The sequence below is a fragment of the Fundulus heteroclitus genome, chromosome 16 (genome assembly GCF_011125445.2).
Source record: "Fundulus heteroclitus isolate FHET01 chromosome 16, MU-UCD_Fhet_4.1, whole genome shotgun sequence".
In the NCBI taxonomy this organism is placed as follows: Eukaryota; Metazoa; Chordata; class Actinopteri; order Cyprinodontiformes; family Fundulidae; genus Fundulus; species Fundulus heteroclitus.
Window position 1 is genome coordinate 8,768,125 of NC_046376.1, and position 25,550 is coordinate 8,793,674.

Genomic DNA, 25,550 nt, shown 5'->3' on the forward strand with positions numbered 1-25,550 from the left:
TTCTATGATTGGTCAGTTGTGTGACTGGTCAGTTCTATGATTGGTCAGTTGTGTGATTGGTCAGTTTTGTGATTGGTTAGTTGTATGACTGGTCAGTTCTATTATTGGTCAGTTCTGTGATTGGTTAGTTGTATGACTGGTCAGTTCTATGATTGGTCAGTTCTGTGATTGGTTAGTTCTGTGATTGGTCAGTTCTGTGATTGGTCAGTTGTGTGATTGGTCAGTCCTATGATTGGTTATTTGTGTGACTGGTCAGTTCTATGATTGGTCAGTTCTATGATTGGTCAGTTCTGTGATTGGTTAGTTGTATGACTGGTCAGTTCTGTGATTGGTCAGTTCTGTGACTGGTCAGTTCTATGATTGGTCAGTTCTGTGATTGGTTAGTTGTGTGATTGGTCAGTTGTGTGATTGGTCAGTGTGGGTTTTAGTCACTGTGTGATTGGTGTTTGTATTGATCCGTCTCACCAGGATGATGATCTCAGTGCACTGGCTGTAGTTCCCTCGAGGAGCCCAGGTTCCGTTGGATTGGCACTCTCTGTAAACCCGGTCTGAACAAACAGAAAATGATGCATTTAGTCCTCTTTCTGAACCTGTAGTGATACAAGTTCTCACCAGTAGCTGGCAGTAAGGCCCTGTCCCCTCAGAATAAAGTGGGCAGTTCTCTGCTCCGTCTGAAACCAACATGTTCACTGAACCTTTCCCTCTGTGGGTCTTTGTTGCTGATGGATCAGGACCTTTGGGTCAGACCAAAGATTCAGTGACAGAAAATATGAATTATTTGATGAAGAACACACATTATTCCTCGGTTCCACAGGAGGAGGTTGATCAGGTGAGGAACCAACAAAGTAAATAGTTAACTACATATGAGTGCACAGTCCACTCCTGCTGTTGGGTCTTGATTAAAGGTTCTAGTTCTGGATTTTTGCTTCACATTTGGTTCTCTGGGTGGAACGGTATGTTCTTCATTCCAGATTGGGACCTGTATTACTGTGGTTGTTTTATTTGGAGACTCCTGGGTTCGGTTCTGGGTTCTAGCTTCTGCTCTCGGTTCTGTTCTGCGTTGTTGTTTTCTGGCGTGCTCCGTCTCATGTATTAGTGGGACACTGTACTCTGCTGGCTACCGAGTTCTGTTCTAGGTTACGATCTGGGTTGTTGTTCCATGTTCTGTGTTTGTGAAGTTTAATTTTTTTTTTTTTTTTGTTCCCGGTGTTCTCACACATCGGTTCCTCACACTCACAGAAACACAGTTTGGTGTTAAACTCCCACACAATGCACCGATGAATCAACACAGCCGTCTGTGTGCAGCTTCTGTAACCACGGCAACCCCTGAACGGTTCCCGACTGGTACCGCCCCGGTCCAACCCAGTAAGCCGGATGAGAGGGGGTGGGTGGGGGGGGGGGGGTATCAGCTGCCTGAATCAATAACCTGCAGACTGATTGACAGCTGAGCCAGCAACCAATCGGAGAACAGGCGGTCGATGACATCAGAGCGGCGAGTTTGAAGGGAGTAGATGAAGGTGATGAAGATGAGGATGGAGGGAGAGAGAAGGGGCCCAGCTGGGTTTGCTAACACACATGTGCGTGCACAAACACACAGATGAGTCATTCTTTAAAGTCAGATCAAGAAATAAACCACTAATTAGACGGGATATTCATGGCCACCCACTCGTTAACACACTCATTAACAAACACACACACCAACACGGTCATGGTAACACACCGAACCGCGGCGAGCCTCCCTGCGGCGCTGATCTTTGAGCTGCCGGCTGGCAGGAAGCGAGGATCTGGAACCTCCTCCGTCTAAGATGTTGGTCAGTGAAAACCGCAGGGCGGCCCGTGACCCGGCAAAAAAAAAAAAAAAAAGACTCTTCCTCGCCTGGTCTCAGTCAGGATGAAGAGCTTCTGAAGAACCTCCTACAGATGGACTCAGGTTCTGATTAGAAGTGGATCAGTGTGACTCTGGCAGCAGGAATGCCAAGCTGCATCTCAAACTGAATTATTCAAAGTTTAAATAATTTTCTATCTACACCCAGTAAGACCTCAGAATCAGGAGGAGGAACATGGCTCGGGTTCTGGGTCCACGCGGCTCCTCTCTATATCCAACCAGCTCTCTGTGTGAATTATTGACTGGATAAAGGTTTAGGATGATGTCCCTGATGTGGGTTCTTCAGAACTCGTAGTTTTTGTTAATACAGGTCATTCAGTCCCTCTAAAACTGGAGTCAGAACCTGCTTACACTGCAAAAACGGGTCTAAAAATAAGTAAAATGTTCTTAAAGTTTGTGTATTTATCCTTTATTTGGGCAGGTAAATAAGATTATCTGCCAATGGAATGAGTATTTTTACCCCTAAAATAAGATAATTAGACATCCTGCACTTGAAATAAGATGATGGAGATGAATTGTTCTTATTTTAAGTGCAAAAAATCTTATTCCATTGGCAAATATGCTCAAATCAAGGACAAATACACTCATTTTAAGAACATTTTACTTATTTCCAGTTCTGTTTTTTGCAGTGCATTGCCTGACGTACGCCCAGCTATGAACTGGACTCCAAGGTGTAATCAGGTCCTTCAGTTCTGGTCCTCGCAGATTCTGCGTTCCTACAGGCGACACTGAATCGGACCTCCGGCTGAATGTGAAGCAGCTGGAATGAAGAAGAGCCACTTCTGGTCCAAGGTAGAAGTTCTCGATTAGGAGGTCCAACAGATCCGGACGTTACCTGCAGCTGCGTGCTCAACAGGTGCGCTCACATGGTCACGGTGCTCAGTGATGTGCCCCACAGGGTCAGAACCTGAACGGACCTGGGCTCCGTCTGCAGCGGCGTGAACAATAGCCGACTGTCCTGGTCTTGGTTCTGATCCCGAAGCGTGGGCAGAGACGGAAAAGCAGCAGAGCATGAGAACAAGCAGCTCTTTGCTCAGAACCAGGAGTAGCACCAGGCTGTTGGCTGCTGTAGAACACATTCTGGGTTATATTAGCCGTTTCCGCCTGGGATCCAGGGATGAAGAGGCTCTGGGCCAGCATGCAGCAGCGGTTCTGTTTCCATCCAGGACTGTGGAGGCCTCCCTTACGGTTAATCCTAACGTTTTCACTCAGTTGGGTCCTAATCGTCCTGATGTTGTTTCTACACCACAGGGGCGGAGGGGAGGGGGGGGGGATTAGAAGTTCGCCTGCACTGCAAAAATGGAACTAGAAATAAGTAAAATGTTCTTAAAATGTGTCCTTGATTTTAGCAGGTAAATAAGATGATTTGCAAATGGAATAAGAATTTCTCACTTAAAATAGGAACAATTCATTTCAATCATCTTATTTCAAGTGCAGGATGTCTAACTGTTATTTTACACTGCAAAAATGGAATTAAAATAAGTAAAATGTTCTTATTTGTGTTTTTGTCCTTGATTTGAGCAGGTAAATAAGATGATCTGCCAATGGAATAAGACTTTTGCACTTAAAATTCATCTCCATAATCTTATTTCAAGTGCAAGATGTCTATTTAGCTTATCTTTAGGGGTCAAAATATTCATTCCATTGGCAGATAATCTTATTTACCTGCTCAAATCTAGGACAAAAACACAAATTTTAAGAACATTTTACTAATTTGTAGATCAATTTTTGCAGTGTAGGGGTCAAAATACTCATTCCATTGGCAGATAATCTTATTTACCTGCTCAAATCAAGGATAAATACACTAACTTTAAGAACATTTTACTTATTTTTAGATCCGTTTTTGCAGTGTGAAGTCCTCCCCATCGGTTCCCCTAAAAGCGACGTGGCTGTGGATCAAACCGCTGGACTACCGGGCCGTTTTCTGATGATCGGATTGTTGGGAGTCAGTCGTTCACATCGGATTTCTTCATTCACTTTGTCTATTTCTATTTCTATTTCCTGACTCTTCGCCTGGAGTTTTAACGTTTGCAGCCCTTGTGGCTGAGAAATCTGTAGCTGTGACACTGAGAGGTAAACTTTGGCAGAATATTAAAATATGAGTTATGTATGCAGAGAGATTCAGCCAGTGGTCGCACCAGGGACCGCTGCAGTCTCCTCATATACGGATTTAATCTGCAGCATTCTCTGCACTTCATCCAGAGCCGGAGGTAAAGCTATTTCTTTCAGTCTTTCTGCATCATTTCTCCAAGGGGTGTCCAAACTTTTTGCACCAAGGGCCAAACTCGGCCAATTAAAACACCTGGGGGCCTTTTATTTCCAATAAAAATGTAAAATAAATTTACTGTGAAACATTTTTATTTTGTATTTGCTCAGCAATAAATAAAATATGAAATATTTGATTGAAACAAAGTAGAAAATATTAAATTATTGTAGTTCCAAAAAATGCTCTCAAAAGTTTGCCTAAAAGAGAGAAAAGTGCTTCTGTTCCCTAACTTTATGGGTAGAATTTTGTCAATTTTATTGGAAAAGAAATGCTTTTTATTCAACTCAAGTTCTTCAAAAAAACTATTTTACCAAGTCAAACGAATGGTTTGACTGTTCTTGAGTAAATATTGGGTGGATATTTGCAGCTCTACTTTTTATATTGACATGAAATAAAAACAACACAGCTGATAAAAGAAAAAATCTCCATTTAACAGGAGAGATATTTTTCATTAAATCCCTCAGCTTTCAAAAGTTACTAAAGGTGTCCATCTGCCTCTGTTCCTTTTGCTGGAAGGCCAGTTTCTTACCATTGCTGAACTGTGGCAGGGGGCCACAGTAAATTATTTCAAGGGCCACAAATGGCCCCTGGGCCGCACTTTGGACACCTAATGCACCTCTTTCCCACCGTATGGAGAAGCTGCCTACCATGTGCCAGAGCAGGCGACTTCTGCACTGCAAAAACGGATCTAAAAATAAGTAAAATGTTCTTAAAATTAGTGTATTTATCCTTGATTTGAGCAGGTAAATAAGACTATTTGCCAATGGAATGAGTATTTTGACCCCTAAAATAAGATAATTATTTATCCTGCACTTGAAATAAGATGATGAAGATGAATTGTTCCTATTTTAAGTGCAAACATCTTATTCCATTGGCAAATCATCTTATTTATCTGCTCAAATCAAGTAAAATACATTCATTTTAAAGAATATTTTACTTATTTCTAGTTCCGTTTTTGCAGTGTGGGGGCTGTTTCTTACATGCATAACTGACTAATTAAATCAAAATTGCACCTGGCATCAAAGTAGACAGGTTGATGTGATGGATTTGATTTATTAATTTGGTAAATTAATCACAAAAGAAGGAAACACAGTGCAACCATTTACCAGAAAAGCAATAGGCTCAAGCCGAGGCTTATATTTGCCAATAAAGTAGACATGTTACATAAAAATAATCTGTGACCTTCAGTCTTTTGGTTTATATGAATGTGTCTTTGCAAGTTTTTCTCCTGGAACTGCAAAGATTTAACAATACTGAAAAGAGTAGTAACCTTGCAGCATCAAGGAGCTGCAAAGAGTTGATTTCTAAAGAGAATATTATGCAGAAAAACCAGAAAGGCAGAACTTGTCCTGGGCAACTATTTGCATTGCCTGTTGGTTGTTTAATACAATTTATTTTAGCGTAGATGGATAATTTGCCTCTCAGTTGTACATTTTTATTATCATTTATCAAAAACAAATGAAAGCCCACAGTGGCTTGAGAATATCATTAGTGACCTTCACCAGAGCAATTCTACTAAAATAAAATAATGTCATTCTTCCATAAAGGATATTAACGTAAACTATACTGTGTTTTGCTAACGAGGAAGTGATACTCAAATGAGGGCTGAATTATCCCCTAATTGTTGGTTTTGTCCTAATCAATGAGGTTAATGTTAAGTTTGGCATTTTGTACGTAACCATATTTCTTGCCCTTAACCAGAAATAACCCCAAACCTTTAGAAAATGTTGCAACAGTCTATAAAATGGTATTAAGGTTGAAATTTTTGCGTGCCGCCAAGCCTTGTGAGGACTGAGTTAAACCACTGCTGGGGAAATGTGTTTATAATGACGCTTTTATGGCAATCTTACAAAGAGCATTTTCTGTCTCTAACGACAGGTGCAGCAGAAAATAAAGACGCCGCAGATTGTTAGCGGAATGATTCATCCTCATTCTTTAACTGATTCATTCAGAGGTTAAAGAAAAGCAGTGAGTGAAGCTAAAACTGGATCAAGCTGGGAAATTATTTTGTCCAATCTTTAAGTAATTATCTCAGAATAAAAAAAAAAAAAAACACTTCTGAAGCAAGAAAGGCGTTTCTGGAGTTAGACACATTCCTTTATGTTTTTGATCTCCTCTTGTAAACACTTGGAGAACATCTCAAACTCTTTTGGACGTCGTTCAACACCTTCGCTTAGTCGATCTATCTCTGCCGATCCCAGATAGTCCAGGATGGCGGCAACCACAACAACAACAGCAGCAGGACTCGAACCCAGAAACACCGGGGTAAACCTGCTGGAGCATGTCTCAGACAGATGGTGTGCCCACAATGACCCCGACTTCCCAACATTCAACTGGTCCATGTTCAGCTCCAGGAGAACAACTCGGACAACCTCGTGGTCAGAGGCAAGTTCCAGCGCAACATTAAGAGGACTAAACATCCTGTTTCTCTGACACAGGGCTCACTCCTGCCGTCCTGCACCCAGAATTCAGGAAGAGTGACCACGAGTCAGTCTGAATACAAACAAAAACTAACTGAGGACCGTTCAATAACAAAAGAAAATGAAACACTGGTCTGACCCGGCTCAGCTGAGTTTACAGATGTACCTTCATAATCATGTTAGCAGACCGGATCATCCATACCACCTCCACCCAAACATTCCCAACTACAAACCGATCTGTGCGTCGACAGATCTGTTCATGAGGCGGTAAACAACTAACCTGACCCTAGCCAGATGACTTTCGCTCCGTCTAGCTCCACTCATCCATCTGGAACATCTCCATAGGAATGTCGTTTCAGAAGGCTGGACCTTATTAAAAATCCTTGCATATGATTGGATTTGCCACTTGTCTGTCATCTTTATCGACGTGCTATTTCAACCACTCACACCGAAGCTAACCCGTGACGCTGTGAGAGCAACGCAGGAAAACACAAAACTTTTTTTTTGTTTATGTGTTTGCAGCTCTAGTGGCACGCGTTTTATTAACAGTGAGCTGACAGGAAGAGGGGGGAAGACAGGCGGCAAAGCACCGTGGGTCAGAGTCGATCCCCGGGCCGACCGCGTTGAGGACTAAAGGCCTCCTAATTTGGTTCACGCTAACCGCTCCGCCGCGGACGCGCCCTGGAAAACAAAACTTGCCAAATCCGGTCGGGAGAAGGGCGAAAACATGGTTTCCATCAACAAAAGCCTTCAGAGACGTTCTCTGATGTTCTTTTAATGAAACAATATTAGGTAGATTGGACAACACGGAAGAAATAGCAGCATCAATGTTAACGCTTGCTTCCTCGATGCGAGCCGCCATTGTTTGTTTTTTTTCCACGGTCGCTTCTCCACTACGTCACATCTATGAAACTCCAGCCCTCACTGCAAAAACAGAACTAAAATAAGTTAAACTTTTCTTGAAATGAGTGTGTTTTTACTTTATTTGAGCGGGTAAGTAAGATAATCTGCCAATGGAATATAATTTTTGCACTTAAAATAGGAAGAACTCATCTCCATCAACTTATTTCAAGTGCATTATATCTAATTATCTTATTCTAGGGGTAAAATTACTCCTTCCATTGGCAAATAATCTTATTTACCTGCTCAAATCAAGGACAAATACAGTAATTTCAAGAAAAGTTTACTTATTTTTAGTTCTGTTTTTGCAGTGCTGCGTCCTGATTGGCTGCACAATAAAATTGGTTGGAGAAATCACGCTCAACGGGAGAGGTCCCAGATGGATGTGAGTGAAGCTAGGTGGAGCGATATCAATCTGGCTAGAGTCAAGTTAGTAAACAAAGGTCCTGATGGCATCTCAAGGCCAGTCCAGAGAAACTGGTTGTACCAGCTGACAACTGGGTTCACTCACATTTTTAACAGGTCTCAAGCCTGCATGCCTCAGGAGATCCACCATTTCCCCAATTTGTCCCACCTCCAAAGACAATAAGACGGCCTACATGGAGGAAGTGAAGGACCCCGTAAGCCAGGGGTGTCAAACATACGGCCCGCGGGCCGTATCCGGCCCGCCGAACAATTTAGTCAGGCCCTGTGGCTAAATGCATTATGATTATTAAAAAATATATATATATATATATATATATATATATATATATATATATTTTTGCCCAGTGTCCTGTCTGACAATGTGGCAATACGAATTGTTGTCTTAATGCCAAAAAGAGCTCATCAGATTTGACTTTCATAAGTGGAGCAGTACTACTTTTGCCATAGTGCTCCGCTTGATTTATGAATGTGAATAGTTTTATTATGATTCATGCGGATAATGTCTCAAATGATATGGACACTACAATGGGAAAGTAGGAGAGGAAAGGAAGAACAAGAAGAAAAAAAGAAAAGGTGAAAGAAAGAGGAGATAAAAGAAAGAGAATGATAAAACAATTATTGAAAAAAACATGTACTTCGTTTAATTGAAAATATGCAGTTCCTATATGCTGTATTTTAATTAGCAGATTAAGCTTCAGGTGTGGAAAAATTTAAATCATTTCTTAATTTTTATCTGTTTGGTGTATTTTGTCATGCAGGACAGTGTTTTTAAGTTCCAAAAAATGTGAATGTTTTTCAACATTGTACAATCACTGTGATCAGTTCTTATGCATAATGCACAGGTAAATGTTTAACTGAGTAAAAGTATTGTTGAAATTGCACATACTATTCTTAAAAACGCTGAGGTTATTCATAATATATTGTGTAAAAGTGAAATTAATTTAATATAAAAATCAACAACTAGTCCACATTTATTAGTTCTATTTAATCTTGCAATGAGTTTACTCGTATGGCCCTCTTGAGATCAGATTAAGCTGAATGCGGCCCCTCAACCAAAATGAGTTTGACACCCCTGCCGTAAGCCAACCACCTTCACCTGAATATCAGCAAAACCAAGGAAAAGATACAGCTGAACACTGCAGTTCTACCTATCAGCCCCACTGGAACGACTCAACAGCTCCAAGTACCTCCGCGTTCAGGTCATGGACCGTCTTAACTGGCCCACACACATCCCAGCTCAGGTCACAAAAGGCAAATCTGCCCTTCAAACCTTCAATTTGGGCCTTCTACAGTGGAAAACATGCTGACTGCGAGCGTCACAGCGCTGCACGGGACTGCAAACCCCGCAGAGAGCGATCAAGCAGCGTCCGATCTGGTTTGGCCTCTCTGCGTGACACCTATAGCGGGCGTAGCCGTGGCAGAGCCATCTGGGGCCACAGAGACGCCTCAGAACCCAGAAACGGGAAGTTTCAGCTTCTGACCTACGGCAAACAAACATCCCAGCATGATGGTGAGAACTGAGAGGCTCTGGAGGAGGTTTTACCCTTTATGTAAGGCTCCTCAACCACGACAGCCCTGGCAAGCCACACAAAGAACGATCACTACCATATATAGACATCCCACCTTCTTTATAACTTAAACATTGTGTATTTATATCTTTATTTATGTGCATACTTGTATTTTATCAGTTTCTTTCTCCCGTTTTATATTGTTTACATACTTTCCTTGTATATCTTTACTGTACGTTTCTAGGATATGGTGTACTTTAGAGTAAAACTCTTGTCATAAATGAGATCTTACACTACAGGAGTGGCTCAGGATTGCATGTCCCTGTAGGTTTGATGTGGATAACTGAGCCTGCGACATGAGAAGCTTTTTAATTTGAACTTAATAAGTTTAAAAAGGGTCTTTGAGTTCAAGCGCGCTTGTCCTCGAGTCATCTCTGGTATCTGCAGATTTTACAAACACTTTTGGTTTTGGAGAAACAGGAGTTAATTGCTCTGACTGTGACTTACATAAACATTAATTTATTTAATGTTTATTTAAAATTTGTATTTCATTCAGCGTTCAAACAAAACATTAAACATAAAACACATAAAACATTCTAAAGTCCTGAATGAAAGGAGCAGAAAGAAGAATAATCTTATGTTATCTGCCCCTTTTATCTAAAGCTATACATTTACAAAGAACTTAAATTACAAAAGTTTTAACAACAACACAATACGCATCAAACTATACATACAAAAACAAAGATAACAAAATGAAATATCTGTCCTCCAAAACTGAAAGTCACATTTTACATTAGGTTTATTTTCTGTATACTCTTAAAACAAAACGTAAGATTTGACATGATTATTTACAATGAGGCATAACTGACATATTTACTCAGCATAGCAGCTTTTATTCTCCTTTTAAACGTAAAGATTGATTGTGATTCTTTGGTTTCTTCATTCAGATTGTTCTATCTGTTTTGTTTTGGGTTTTCTAAAGGTCTCAGTTCCTTTTAAATTATAATTGCTTTCTCTTTTTTTAAATCTTTTCTGAATGTTTATTCATAATGTGTTCCTATGTGCTTTAAACATTGTTTGTAAAATAATATAGTCTACTAAGTCATTAAATTTCAGAAGAACTCAAAGAAAGAAATAGTGGGTTTGTTGCCGCTCTATAGTGTTTTCCACGTGTTTTTCTTATAGCTCTTATAGCTCAATGAAAATTGATTAAATTTGAGATTCACATGCATTTTCCCAAACTTCTACACAATAAGTCAGATATGGAGCAATCATAGTGTTATATCAAATATATAATGCTTTATTTTCTAGTGAATCCTTTATTTTGTGTAATATCGCAATTGCCTTTGATAGTTTTACTTTTTTATAATTTAGATGCGATTTCCAGCTTAAATTCTTCATCAAGCATGACTCCCAAGTCAAGTTCTCGTACTCTTTTAATCTCAGTACCATCAGTATTAAGCGTAAACTCAGTGCTTTTATCTACTGGATATCATGAAGTTTGTTTTATCAATATTGAATCATAATTTCTTTACATTAAAGAATTTCTTTATTTTTTCGAATCATTTTTTAACCACATTCAACACCCGTGTTATGTCAAAGAAATAAAGTAGTATAATTTGCAAATAAAATACATTTGAGCAGTTTGGACGCATAAACAACATAATTTATATACAAGATAAACAGTTTAGGCCCAAGGACAGACCCCTGGCTCAGACTGAGGATTTTAAATACTGGAAACATGGACAGAAGGACTGCAGGAGGTTCCATCATCCATTCATTCATTCATTCATTCATTCATTCATCCATTTATTAGTCTCACAGGAATTCCCCACATCAACAAAATTTTAATCAGCTGTGGTATCGTGTTGTGCTCACAGTACTGCTTAGTACTATGCAGTACTTAAATCAATTCAGTTGAATTTTATTTATATAGTGCCAATTCACAATACACGTCATCTCAAGGCTCTTTACAAAGTATAATTCAATCAAATCCTCCAGGTTGGTGAGAAAGTTTCCTCTCTAAGGAAACCCAGCAGGTTGCATCAAGTCTCTCCAAGCAGCATTCACTCCTCCTGAAAGAGCGTAGAGCCACAGTGGACAGTCGTCTGCATTGTTGATGGCTTTGCAGCAATCCCTCATACTGAGCATGCATGAAGCGACAGTGGAGAGAAAAACTCCCCTTTAACAGGGAGGAGAACCTCCAGCAGAACCAGAACCAGGCTCAGTGTGAACGCTCATCTGCCTCGACCCACTGGGGCTTAGAGAAGACAGAGCAGAGACACAGAAAGCACAGAAGCACACTTTATGGGGTGTTGTGTAGTACTGCGTGGTACAGTCTCTGTCGGCACTCTGCGGGTACTTACTGGTGGTGTTGTAGTGGATGCCATTGAACTTTTCTGGACAGGGTCTGGAGATCAGCTCTCCCGCTGCACTACGAGGCCAACAGGTCCCGATGCCGTCCAAAGAGAGGTCACAGTACACACCTGCAGAGAGGTGATAGCGTCAGCTGCAAAGTCCTGAAATCCTCCTCTTCTGAGCAGGTCTGCAGGGTTTTAAAGAAGCTCTGACTGAATCAGGGGAAGATATCAGAGCTTCCAGTCCTGTTCTGGTCTACAGCTGCCCTCATGACTTCAGGACTACTGCAGTACTAATAAATACTTGGAGTAAGAGTGCCTTTAAAAACTTCACCCGTGTAGTAAAAGTTTAACTAGTTAGGTTCCTTTAATCCAGTGACTGGAGGGTTCTTCTGTGGAGTGGTTAGGATAAAGGGATGCTCACCACCCCGAATGGCATGGGTAGCTGTTCAGAGGATTTCAGCTCATGTTGCTTCAGCTTTTGTAAAGAACACCTCATATTTAATGCATATTTTATTGCTTCCAGTGGCTGATGTGTAGTCAGAGGCTCACAACAGTCCACTAAAGGTCCATATCTGAGCTACTGGAGGGCAGTAAACTGGTAGCATGTTCTGTTTCTTCCTGAGGCTCTTTGTTTTAATGGTTGAAAGGTTGCAACCTACCTGATGAGTTACTGACGGTGAATGTCTGGTTCTGCAGAACCAACGTCCTCGCTGAGAGACATACAGGAAGCAACAGTCAGCTGTTAGCGTCAAATCTCATCATCGTCATCAAGCCTGGAAGCCGGAGAGGAAGTTACCTGTCAGGTTGGTGGACAGCAGGATCAGAGTCTCACAGGTCAGTTCCAGCGAGGAAACTCGTCCACTCAGCAGAAAACACATACAGACCACCTGGAAAACATAAATGCATCAGTTCAGAGCCAACCAGATTAGAACCCGTCCAGAGTCGGAGAAACCATCAGCTGGTTGGTTGGTCAGGATGCAGATCAAACATCACAGAGATCATGAGGTAAAGTCTGTAAATTAGGAGGTTTAAAGGAATCTTCAGAGTTCAGAAACATTTTTTCAAACGGATCATCAAATAAACAAATCAAAAAGAGACGCTGCAGAACCGCAGTGTCCGAGGATCCAGACCTTCAGCAGTCTCTGCCTGAATAGCAACCTGAGCTGCAGAGAGGCGGGTGCAGTTTTCACTTTACCATCATGGAAGCTAAAGAGAAGAAGAAGAAACCAGCAGGAAAAACTCAGCCTCCAAACAGTTAGACCAGTCAGTGAGACACCGATCCATAGCATGGAAGCTGAAATCTGGGATTAGTCCTTGCTATCCTTACTTTGGGTCAACACAAACCGTCATCTAGGGCTCAGATCCAGACAGAAAAAAACAACAAAGAAAGAGACTGAAGGCATGAAAAGGGTCCAGAAAGTCAGAAGGAACTGAACGACCAGGAAAACAACGACCGGATGTGTTGGTTTGTAGGGGACTGAACCACAACCGGGTCTTAGTTATAGCTGTTCTGTGAAATCACTGTTGCACTATATCCTGTAATTCTATCCTGTAACTTACTTTATTCAGAAATCTTCTGCAATTCACTGAAATTTTCAAGCTGTATGCAAACGAAATTTCGTTCTGTACGCACTCTGTGCATACAAAATGACAAATAAAGTTGTCTAAGTCTAAGTCTAAGTCTTACAGAAGAGGTGAGGTCTGGTCGTTGTCACATCAGCTGAAAACAACCTAAAAAAGTATGTCTGATTCTGATTCTGATTAAAACACAGCCATCTCACACTTTCTGAGGTCCCATTGGGTCAGTTGCATTTGTTTTCTCAGAAAACCTGAACTGCTCGCTGGGTCTCAGCTGCTTTCAGCACCGCTCATATCAACAACTACAGAAGAGACAGAATCCTGCAGACATTGCTGCTGTTGTTCATCCCTGTCCCACAATAAGGAGGACATTAGCAGTATCTGATGATGGCCCAACGCCAGTCCTACATCCAGAACCTGAGGTCCTGTTTCTGATCCAGAACTTGTAGTGTGGAGCTAACAGAAGGTTTGTGGGGCAGCAACCGAGCAGCCGAGAGATGCTTTTATAACTTTAATGAAATCTGTGTAACTGAAACATTAATAAAATCCCAGGAACTGAAAACCTTCAAAGGTCCAACAGCTGCAGGGAGGAGGTGATGAGGAGACGCAGCGCTCCCGGAGCAGGGCGGGATGAATGAAAACTGGGACAGAGTGAAGACGGCGAGACGTTTCCACAGTCTGTCAGTGTCTGTGTGAGCAGAGTGGGACGATCTCTGTTTGGTGCCGTCACATCTGTCCACATGTTCAGAGGTCAGGACACCTTCCTGAGGAAAGCTGCTGCATCAGCAGCTCCAGGACGGAGATTAGTGAGGAGTTTAACGACGACCTTGCTGATTGGATCAATCTGCCACCGATTAGCAGAGAGATTGATGGTCATTCAGCCGCAGTTGGTTATTAACGGATGACTGAACCGTTGTTCGCACAGCAGGACCGCACACTGCTGGCACACACAGTAGGCACTACAGGCAGGACCACACACACACATCTATATTACCAACAGCCCCACACACACACGCAGCTCAGTGGAGATGTCCTCAGAGATTTACTGCCGTGACTCGGCAGCTAAAATTAGCACGCCGAGCTCAGAGAACCATCCGTCTTCCAGACATAAATTTTGTGTCGGCAGCGGCTTAGAGGGACGAGCTGCTGCTGGTTCATTAGGAGGAGGACCAGAGGGCCTTTGTCCAATGTGAAGAACATCTAAAGAAAGTTCCAGACGTCCGTCCGACATAGAAGAAGAAAACATATTTGTCCCACAGACCAGTTTCTAAAAGTCTGTTTTAGAGCAGCTGGACTGAAACTGGACCCGACAGGTGAAATTCATATCAGATTCATACATCATGTCAGGTAGTATTAAAAATAACTGTAGAACCTGATCTGTGTTTGGACTGTTCTGATCCAGTTGAGCTGTCTGAATTCCTTCAACTTGTAAGTTAGACCCAATCCCAACCAAGTTATTTAAGGAAGCATTCCCTTTAATTAATGCCCCTATTTTAGACATAATCGATCTATCCTTAGTAAATGGATATGTACCACAGGCTTTTAAAGTAGCTGTAATTAAACCTTTACTTAAGAAACCCTCTATTGATCAAGATGACTTAGTAAATTACAGACCTATATCTAACCTCCTTTACCTATCTAAAATTCTTCAGAAAGTAGTTGCTAATCAAGTATGTGAACATTTACAAAGTAATTAATTTATTTGAGGAGTTTCAGTCAGGCTTCAGAGCTCATCATCACACTATAACAGCTCTGGTGAAGGTCACTAATGATATTCTCATGGCCTCAGATAATGGACTTGTGTCTATACTTGTCCTGTTAGATCTCAGTGCTGCATTTGATACAGTTGATCACAATATTCTCCTACAAAGACTTGAACATACTGTAGGGATTAAGGGAAAAGCATTAGGCTGGTTTAAATCTTATCTGTCGGACAGATTCCAGTTTGTTCATGTTAATAATAAATCTTCCTCAAACTCTAGGGTCACCTGTGGAGTACCACAGGGTTCAGTCCATGGACCAATTCTCTTTACTATATATATGCTTCCGATTGGCAAAATTATCAGACAGCATGGGATTAATTTCCACTGTTATGCCGATGACACTTAGCTATATTTATCCATAAATCCTGATGAATCCAATCAGTTACTTCGACTACAGTCATGTCTTGATGACATCAGAACCTGGTTGACTTTAAATTTCCTGTTTTTAAATTCTGACAGATGACAGAAGTTGTAATCTTTGGACCAGAGTCCTCAAAAAATAAACTTCCTAATCAATCACTTAATCTGGATGGCATTAACTTTGCCTCTGGTAATAAAGTAAAAAATCTTGGTGTTATTTTTTACCAAGACGTGTAATGTAAATCCCATATTAAACAGGTTTCCAGAGTTTCCTATTTTCACCTGCAGAATATCGCCAATGTGAGACAGACACCCTGACTACTTTAAAGACCTGGCTTAAAACTTTCTAGTTTCTAGTTCTAGTTAGAGTCTCACATGTCTGCTTTGACCTTTCAGCCTTACAGTCGGCTACAGGAGATGACCGCTTACACTGGGCCTGGTTCTGCAGGAGGTTACTTCCTGTTTGAAGGGAGTCGTTCGCCGCATGCTTTCTCAGGAGTGATTGCTGCTAACTGCCTGCGCCTTGGATAAAAAGCATTTAACTGACTGGTGTTATAAACTGCATTATAATTAGATGGTTGTTAATGTTTTCCTGTGTTGATAAATCGTGTGATTAATGGGGTGCAGAGCATTCTGGGTAACGTGTGAGCTGTGGGCGGAGCCTCGGAGCAGCTGTTGGACTGTGAGGCCTTTGAGTTAACTGGACGGGCACCACAGAGATGCTTCCAGCACATTTCTGACCCACTAACATTTAGACAGTCCGAGCACCAACAGCTGATTGCAGAACCATCTCAGGGACAATCGGTCCTGATACACAGAAGCTTAATCGGCAGCTGTTTCACTGTGAGTCGGATCAGTTTGCTGTCCGGACCTGAATAAAACTTTGGTTTATTGAGACGTTTCTTTCCGCGTAGGTCCGATGGGTTCATGTCGCCAAGGAAAGGAAGATACAGACCCGCATGAACCAATCTGGAATCTGCTGTTACTATTATATACTACTGTGTGGAAAAATACGATGATTATGAGATGAGCTGTTAGTGTCAATGTGGGTCAGAACTGTTCTAAAGAGCCTCGTCAGCAGGTTCTGCTCCCTGTTAATTATTGATTCTGGGCAGTAGAGTGGAAACAGAGAACATCTGAAGCATGGAGCGCGTTAAAGAGCAGATTATCTGCCGGGGTTTTGTTGGATGTCGTTGTGACAGAAGCTGATAAAAACCAACTCAGGCGTTGGTAAAACCTGCGGAGAAGTGTCCAGCTGGAGCCGACCTCCTGTGGTCCGTTGGCCAGTAGCAGATGTTCCCCTCGTGTTTCCTCCGCCGACGGCAGAGCAGCGGATCTGTGATGTACAGCAAACGCGACGAGGAGAAACCGATCAGACTGTCTGCTGAGCGACTAGAAGATTAAGTCGTTGAAGAGTTGATCTCTCCCTGAGGAGAACAGCTGCGAGGGAACAGGGAGCATCTCGTAGGAACAGAGAGCTGCAGAGGATGCAGTCAGCTGCAGCTCATGAGGGAGCTGGACCTGAGAGTAACTAGCGACTGGAACCAGTTTCTGTTTGTTCTGGTCCGGTTAAAGACGTGGAAACAGGATCCTAATGCGGTCGGGGGGAACGTGTGGCCAAATTCAGACCAGGTATTATAAGTGAACAAGCCTAAGGTCAGTGGCGGTTCTAGACCAAATTTACCAGGGGGGCCAAGGTGGAGCCAGTGTTTTTTCACAGGGGCACAGAACATAAAACTTACAATAACAATAAATATAATAATTATATAATATATTAATATAATGTAACAATATAAAGTGAGCCATGTGTGGCTCAGGAACTGCAGGTTTAAGACCCCTGATCTAGCAGTTAAAACTTTGCCCCCAGCTCATAAGCTAAACGTGAAACATCTTAAGTTTTAAATTCTTTTTAGAGTAAAACTGTATAGGTAAAAAATAATATTGGTCAAAGTGACCAATCAGTTATGGTTTCTTTGCCATTGCAAATAATTATGAGAAGTGTATTTATTATCATGTATTTAGTACAGGGGCCATAACAGGGGCCAGAACCATTTCTACAGGGGCATGGGCCCCTGTTGGCCCCTGTCTAGAACCGCCCCTGGACCAGGTATTATGAGTCTGGATCCTCCAGACAGAAGATAACATGCCTAAGAACTAACATTTATTCCAGGTAATAGAATCCTGAATGATCAGAACAACAGTGACCCACATGCAGGTAAACCTGTCGACCGATCTCCACCAGGTTCTGTAACACCTCAGATCCGGTCTGTCACCGAGCCGCTCTGTTCAGACGTCGACACGGCCGACTTTCCTCTGAGTCGCATTTTCGTTGTTTTGGCTTCAAACTCTCTACGGATCAAAGAGTTCAGCAGCCTTGGAGGGAGAAATCCCGCTCAGGAGACGACGGGCATAAATCAGTCACTTTCTGCTAGAATCCCATCCTGATGTCAGCAGTCTGCATGTCCTGCCCTCCAGCTGCTGCCAACTGCTTTGTGCTTTCCTTTCAAAGAAGTGCTGTGCTAAGTTTTTAACTGTCTGCTTCTCTGCTTGGGTGCAGCGATGTCAGAATATTCTGATCCATAAGTTGACCTGTGAAAGCTTAACGGATGCAACGCGAGAGACGAAGTAGGGAACGAATAATGCGAGACGTTCCAAAGCCCAGCGTCAGCACACACAGATTTCACGCAGCCTTATTCGTTTTTGCTCACTGTGCTGCAGAAACATGACTGGACGTTCCACGTGGAGCGAGATTTTATGCACCTTTAAAGGTGCATATAATGCACAGGCTGCAGGGGGTTCAATCAGCGGCGAGGACAATAAAACCAACTACCGCTGACCGATAAAAGCCAGAGTTGGGGCAAAAAAGGTGTTGTTAAAGGCATACTATGCAACATTTTTCAGTTAATTAATGTGTTCCATACCGTTTTGGATGATTAAATGAGTCATTTCAGGTCGAACAAAGGTTTTCTCGGCCGCCCTGGTGGTCTGTGGGGGAAATACCGTACTTGCAACTGCAAGAGCTCACGGCCCGCACACACAGGCTCAGAAGTCTTGTGCAAGACCGCGAGAGTCGGTCTTGCTTTACGGCGAGGACTCCATGTGTTTTTGCCCTGCCATTCACTATATGCACGCGCGAAAGCAACAACAAAGAACCGCGTGTTAACGTCAAATAAACATGAAAGCATATCGAGTTTTTTATTATTATTATTATTATTTTTATTTTATTTTTTTTATTGTTGGTGAGTCGGTAGCGTGAGTTTGGCGAGGCAGCCAAGATAGCGCTGCGGGAAACCCTGATGTTCATACCTTCACTGTGTTAGTCATTGTTTGTACTGCCGTTTTATTGACTTTTTGTTGCGTTCGCCTGTCTGCTAAGCTCAAAACAACCAAAGCGCCTGGCTTGACGGAGAAACCAGAACAGCTGAGCATCTTTACGACAGTGCACTTTTACTTTCGCCCTCTGGGGGGAGCCTCGCTGGAAAATCAACCCCGGTAGCATAGTATGCCTTTAATGTAAAGAAGACCAATGGTTTGTGTAATTCAGAACACTGTTTCTAGTGTTCCTGTTTTTTAACTGGTGTTCTGCCAGGTAACTCGTCAGGGCAGACCTCCAATGTGTCCTGAGACGGACTGCATCCAGACTGCCAAACCGATACAGACGAGTGTCCCAGAACCCCTGTGAAGCTGGAAGAAAACGGTCTCTAACGCGTCTCCAAGTTGATCACACCTGTAGATAGCGCTGTCTGTACGCGGCTGGATGGCGCTGATGGAGACTTCCTGATCTGGTGCTATCAGAGGAGATCCTGGAGAACAGCAGATTTTATCTGCAGCCTTATGAGACAAACGAAATAAAATCTGCTCACAGACAGACAGAAACACAGCCAGCATCAAACCTCCATGTACTTTTTATTACCAGACGATGGATCTGCAGGCTGTAGGAAGCGATGAGCTCACAGCTGGATGTTTCATCCCAGTGTCAGGAATCTGTTCCCTCACTTTCCCCTCGGCGTGACTTCCTGCCTGCAGGCAGCCGTTAACAGGAAACCAAGGAAATCCAGCTTCCTCCCAGCAAGCAGAAACCAAGCGGAGCAGAAAGACGACCCGCCACAGAGGCAGGACACCAGCAGGCCACAGCTTAGATCCACTGCTGCAGAACAAACATGGACTCGGGGGTTCTGATGCAGCCCATCAGAGCTGCAGAGAACTGGGTCCTGAAGTACTGGGATTTATACCAGTCTGTCTGAAACAGAGGACTGGGGCGTCCTCGACGTGCATCGCATAGATTTGTTGCTTAAAAAAATACAGCTGAGAAAAGTTAATTCGCACAAGACAAATCCAGACAAATGAAACCAAACCTGCTCCCTGACTATATCTCAACGAACGAGGAACTGAAGACACATGTGGGATCAGCAGACTCTTCCCTCGACACATCTTTGCTTATGATTCCAAAGAATTTCCACAAACGACACAAGCGTCTCATCCGGATCTGACCCGGAACGCTCCTCGGAGGATGGGCTTCACAACAGAAGCTCCCAAACTCAAGGTTGCTAAACTACGAGGCTCCTGGTCTGGTGTTGAAGCTTTTTCCCAAAAACCGAGTGAACGTCCGGTTTGAAGCCTGTTTCTGCTGCCGTTACCCGGAGGCTCAGGAATCTGCACAGGTATGCACATAAATGTAAATCGGCCCTGCAGGTGCGACTCTCCTGGCTTCCTGGTCATACATGAGGTGTTCTTGCAGGAAGAGAAGGGACTTTTATTCTGAAAAGCCAGCCCGGCTTCTAAATAACCCATGTAAAAACACAGAAACAGCAACTACTTCCAATTTATGTGCCAAAGGATAAGGTAAAGGAATGCAGACGTCTCTGCAGTGTTTCACACTTTATGCAAAACACAGACTTTCTGCAGGGGTTTGGTAAAATGCTCTGCAGTTCTAGTTTTACCAGCAACAAAAAACAGGCAGCTGCTCAAGTTGACCTTTTAGAAGAAGTCGTGATGGTGTCTACGCAGCAGCCCCCGAGCCTCTGCGCTCCGACAGCTGCACAGTCTGCATCAGCGGAAATTATACCGAGGCAATTAAATAAACAGACTCACCAACACGGCACCAACCTTTATTCAACTAGGTGAGACGGCCGAGAACTACTTCTCATCCACAACTCCAACCCAGGCGAGAGGCAGCATGTGGAAGCAGATGAAATCATTACAAAGACGCACCAGTCCTGCAGGCTGCTGCCTCATGTTGGTCCAAAGCTTCACAAAATCAGCTGCAGGCCGACGGGATGAAAATACTTCCCGTTCCCATGACAGATCTCCCCCCTGTGATGGTGCTTTCATAGCCGATGCCTTCAGGTACAGCGAGAAAACCGGCCGTCGGTTATTATACCAATAATAAAGCCATTTTGTTACATTTATGTTCTGCACCACTGTCTGCTTTAATCAGTGCTCCTGTCATTGCAAGAATTTTGTTACATCCTGGGGGGGTCCGCCTGCTGATGCCCCTGGTTCTGGAAGAAACTCAGAGAAACAGACTCAAGCGGACCACAGACAGTCGGATCAGAACCAAACAGAATTCGCTCAGCTCATCCGAGCCTGACATGCTGCAGCTCGTCGGGCCGCCAGAATTCATTTTGTGATTGGAGGACGCTGAAACCTTGAGACAGGGGGCTGGAAGTGGAACAGGATCCACAGGAGTGTACATTTCCACAGACAGACTGATGAAGGATCCACATCTCGATGTGGCGAGCTGTTAGACGTCGGACAAACCGTAAGATGAATCCTTTAAACAAGCTCTCCTTGCCTCTGGGAGACTCCTCACTCCTCCTCCTCCTCTTCCTCATATCTGTGAGAGGATGATGGAGGGATGAAGGAGGCAGGAAGTGATGGATGAGAGTGTCTGTCGTCTCCTCGGCTGCTGCCAATCACCTGAGCTCGTTAGTGCCGACACACACCTCCAGTCACAGCGTTGTTCTAACCGTGTGTGTGTGTGTTTTCTAAAAATAGGCCCCGGCTCCCTGAGGAGAGGGATCCTCCTCCGTCTGAGAGTTTCAGCGCGAGTCGGAAACTTTTTCAGACATTTGGGTCGGTTCTGCTCTCTCTCTCTGCTCTTCAGCTTTTAAGCGTCTGAACTCTCGTCGCTGTCACGGTGGCAGTAAAACCGCCTTTAAAACCAGCAGATTAAATCCTGCTACAGCAGCGGAGATCCAACAGAACCACGGTTCCGTCCAGGAGCGCCAGCACAAAGGTTCTGGTCTTCTGCAGGACGCATCGAGCAGCAACATCTCAGACCATCAGTCGTGTTTCTGCAGGCAGCTGCAGCCGTCTGACTCCGACTCCCATGGTTCTGCAGGTCCATCTTTCGGTTCCAGGAAGTCCAGAGAAGGTTTTTCCTCGAGGGAACGAGTATTTCTGGATAGAGGGAGCTGTAGATGTGACCCGAATGTTCCCATCACAGCTGATCCGTACCAACATCTGATCAATGCAGGGCCATTTGATTCAGGCTCGATGTGAGCGGCTTGATTTCAGGTTCTGACCCGGCAGCAGGTAGCAGTCGTGTTCTGGTCTCTTACGTATCTTAACGTTGTTTTAGAAAAAATCAGATGCTAAAGGGTACGAGGAGTTTGTGGCAGCTTTGTGTAACTATGGAGCGGGAAGTAAGGAAGTGAGGTAAGACACAAGGACAGAAGGAAGGAAAGAGAGGGGTAGGAAACAAGAAATGGGGCAGAAGCAGGGAATAAGGATAACGAATGTAGGGCTGGGCAATAAATCAATTTAATCGATTAATTCGAATTTACAATTCTTTAAGATTTCATTTTTGGAAAATCTGGATTTTATTTTGCCAATACACTCATTGTGTTTCCATGAAGAGAACAGCATGTGATGCTGAATATATGTTTAGGCAAATATATTGTCAAAATATTGTTAAGTGGAAACTTTTTTTTTTTACCATAATACGAGGTACTTCATTTACTTATTAACTTTTTTTCAACTTAGTTTGAAGTTCACAAGTGCAGTGAAGCCTGTTCTTAGCTCAATGTGTAATACCACTAGCAGCAAATGTTTTGTTATATTTTCATTGTTTATAATGGCACGGCTGCCATCTTGTTCTACAAGCATGTTTCACAGCTTGTTTTTAGTTGCACTTTGAATCCAGGTCAACTCCCTGACGAAATGCTTGACATAAAAGCAAGGTTTTAAAATAATTTCTTTAATTTTTTTTAATGAAACAAAAAGGAGGAAAAAATTGATTAATCGGATTTGGTATGATAAAATCGGAGATTTATTTTTTAATCCATATCGCCCGGCCCTAAACTAATGAAAGAAAATATGAGGAGAAAGATATAAGGAGTCAGGAAAGGAGAAAAGGCAGAAGGAAGGTAGGATACAAGGAAGGAAAAGAGGTATGACTCAAGGGAATAAGAAAGGAAGGACAACCTAATAGAAATAAGGGGAGGGGAGGGTGAGGGTGGGAAGGACATTTGGATGACAGGAAAAGATAAAAATCTGTTAAAACATTGTTTTCCATGCTCCTTTTTTCTTTTTTTTTCTCCAATAAACAAATCTAATAATTTCCCGAACTGCATTGTTCTGACTCTGGGGTTCTGATGCAGTTCTGGTCGACTCTGCTTCAGCTCTTCGACTTTAGTTTTCTTCCATTTCAATTTTGCTGAAGCAAAGTTTTTCTGCAGCGGAGAGTCCTGCTGAGAGTCGGATGGTTCAGGTTCTGCGTTCCGCCATCAGCGACTCAGGTCCGCTCCATGGTTCCTGTGGCTCCTGTTCTAGCGTTCCGATGGTTTGGATCGCTCCCGTTATGACTCCATGTAGACGGACTCGGGGGATCGGCTGACGTTCAGGAGCCAAGAGGAACCAAAGGTAAGAGTTCTAAAAGATGGTGAGCAGAACAAAGAAGAACTGGACCCAGTCTGGGATCTATGTTGGAAATAAACCCAAGGAGTGAATGCTAACCTATGTGAATCGGGTTTTCAGCCCTCCTTACAGATATAAATCTGAAAAGTGTGGCTGAATACCGGTTCTAACGAGTTGGTGCTACCGAGCCAGCGATGGAAGATCCGTTGTTGTTCTGTTTGCGGTTCGTCAAAAATCCTGACAGATACACAGCAGACATGTGGAAGAAGATGTTCTGGTCAGATGGGCTGAAGTGGCCTGCATGAAAAAATACCTAACACAGCAAATGAGCCCACTGTAGAGCACGGTGGCGGCAGCATCATGCTGTGGGGATGCTTTTCTCCAGCTGGGAGAGGGAGGCTGGTCAGAGCTGAAGGGAAGAGGGATGGAGATAAATCCAGAACCATCCTGGAGGAAAACCCGTTAGAGGCTGCAGAAGACCTGGGACTGGAGTGGAGGTCCACCTTCCAGCAGGAGAACCACCTGCTGCAGATTCATGGGGTAGAATGGCCTAGTTAAAGTCCAGACCGAAATCTAACTAAACGTATGGCTTGACTTCTGAGAAAACTGATGTTCCCAGATGTTCTCCGTCCAATCTGACGGAGCAAAGACAGATGTGTAAAACATTTCCATCTGCTAAAAGACCCTGCGTTTGTTACCGGGCCGGTTCCACTGCGTTACACTTCATAATTCTGTCAGAACCAGCCGACCATTCGGATCTGGTTTTATAGAACGATTCTGAAGTCAGGCTGATTCCTCTGGTCCGCTGCAGCAGAAACATCCCGATCATCTCGCGGCTCCTGGACCAACGAGCCCAGAGGCGAACACACGGGTTCATCCGGTTTGATCTCATTTACTGGTTGAGTCGGGTTCTGCAGGACCAGAACGTGATTTGTCGATCAGAACCTCTCTTTGTTGGGCCGTGTTGTGTTGGTGAACCTGCTGGATGTTCAGGATCTGTTTGTCTCTCAGGAGAAGCTTACTGAGTTCTGCGGGTCATACTGGTCCTGTGGACCGCAGATGGACCTTTAAACAGAACCCTGCTGGACAGAACCATCACTGTGATGTGCTGTGGTTCTGAAACAGACAGAACCTCCATGTTCTGGTTTAGTTCTTCACAGCTCATCACATTAACGCCACTACAGACCCAGAACCTTTTACAGTTCCCAAATGTCTTATTAGGATCAAACCAGAATCAGAAAGAACCCAAAGAAAAAGTGAAACTGGAACCAGAATGAACTCTAAACAAAAACAGAACCAGAGAGAACCCAGGGTGAACTAATGGGTTGAAGTGATTGTCTAGTTGGATTTGTAAAGTTCACTGAGAAAAAACTGCTCAGAACCATTTGGATCCGGTAGTAGGTTGATGTTAGATAGCCAGCTACTGGTTCCGTTTGGACTGAGTCCAGTTTACCCAGTGAGCAGCAGCTGCTTTTTTTAACTGGAAGCGCGCACGGAGGCGTGCGCACGTCCGTCTGTGCCGTAACTAGAACCGGACCCGGCCTCTTCAGACAACTTCTGGACCTCACAAGGTCAGAGATTCTACAACAGCACCGACCCGCTCACAGAATGCGCGCTCCCGTCCTACCTGACTCAGGACTTTTCGATCCATCTCCTCATTCACGCGCACGGCCGTGGGCGCGCGCTTTGGCACGCCGTGGTCCTGCGTTCACTGCCCCGTGAGGTGCGCTCCGATCCGGTTCAGGTCCCGGCACATCTCGGTCAGAACCGGGACAGAACGAGATCCAATATCCGCAAAAGAGAAAGAGAGAGAGGGAGAGAGAGAGAGAGAGAAAAAAAATATCCGAACCGAACCGGGAAGGGTTCGATCACACTGAGCAGAAAGAAACAGAGATGCAGGAGAGTCCAGCTCGGTTCTATCCTGCTTGTGATCGTTGTCTGTTCTGGTCCGGGTCCGATGTGACTCCTTGATGCGCGCGGGTTGAACCTGGATCTGGAGAGGAGCAGCGCGTGCAGCGGGAGAGGAGGAGAGAGGCAGCCAATCAGAGGAGAGAAGGAGGGTGAAGGAGGGGGGCGTGGGGGCGAGGCGCAGACCGGGCCCGGCTCCACACACACACACACACACACACACACACACACACACACACTAGGGCCTCCAAACACGGATCAATATACACTGATTGGATGACGCAATAACGCATTGGCGTCACGTGACTTTAACTGA

General features: G+C 43.7%; 1 protein-coding gene across 1 annotated transcript in view; it reads right to left on the reverse strand.

Moving 5' to 3' along the window:
• crhr1 (corticotropin releasing hormone receptor 1) overlaps window positions 1-25,319 on the reverse strand; it is a 38,548-nt gene extending 13,229 nt beyond the window's left edge. Inside the window, exons 1-5 of the mRNA XM_012872112.3 lie at window positions 24,954-25,319; window positions 12,562-12,652; window positions 12,425-12,475; window positions 11,772-11,891; window positions 466-548 (exon numbers count right to left, since the gene is read on the reverse strand). Coding sequence (XP_012727566.2) covers window positions 466-548; window positions 11,772-11,891; window positions 12,425-12,475; window positions 12,562-12,652; window positions 24,954-24,977 — 369 coding nt within the window. The 5' untranslated portion in view covers window positions 24,978-25,319. The remainder of the gene's footprint in view (window positions 1-465; window positions 549-11,771; window positions 11,892-12,424; window positions 12,476-12,561; window positions 12,653-24,953) is intronic.
• Window positions 25,320-25,550: the final 231 nt, after the last annotated feature.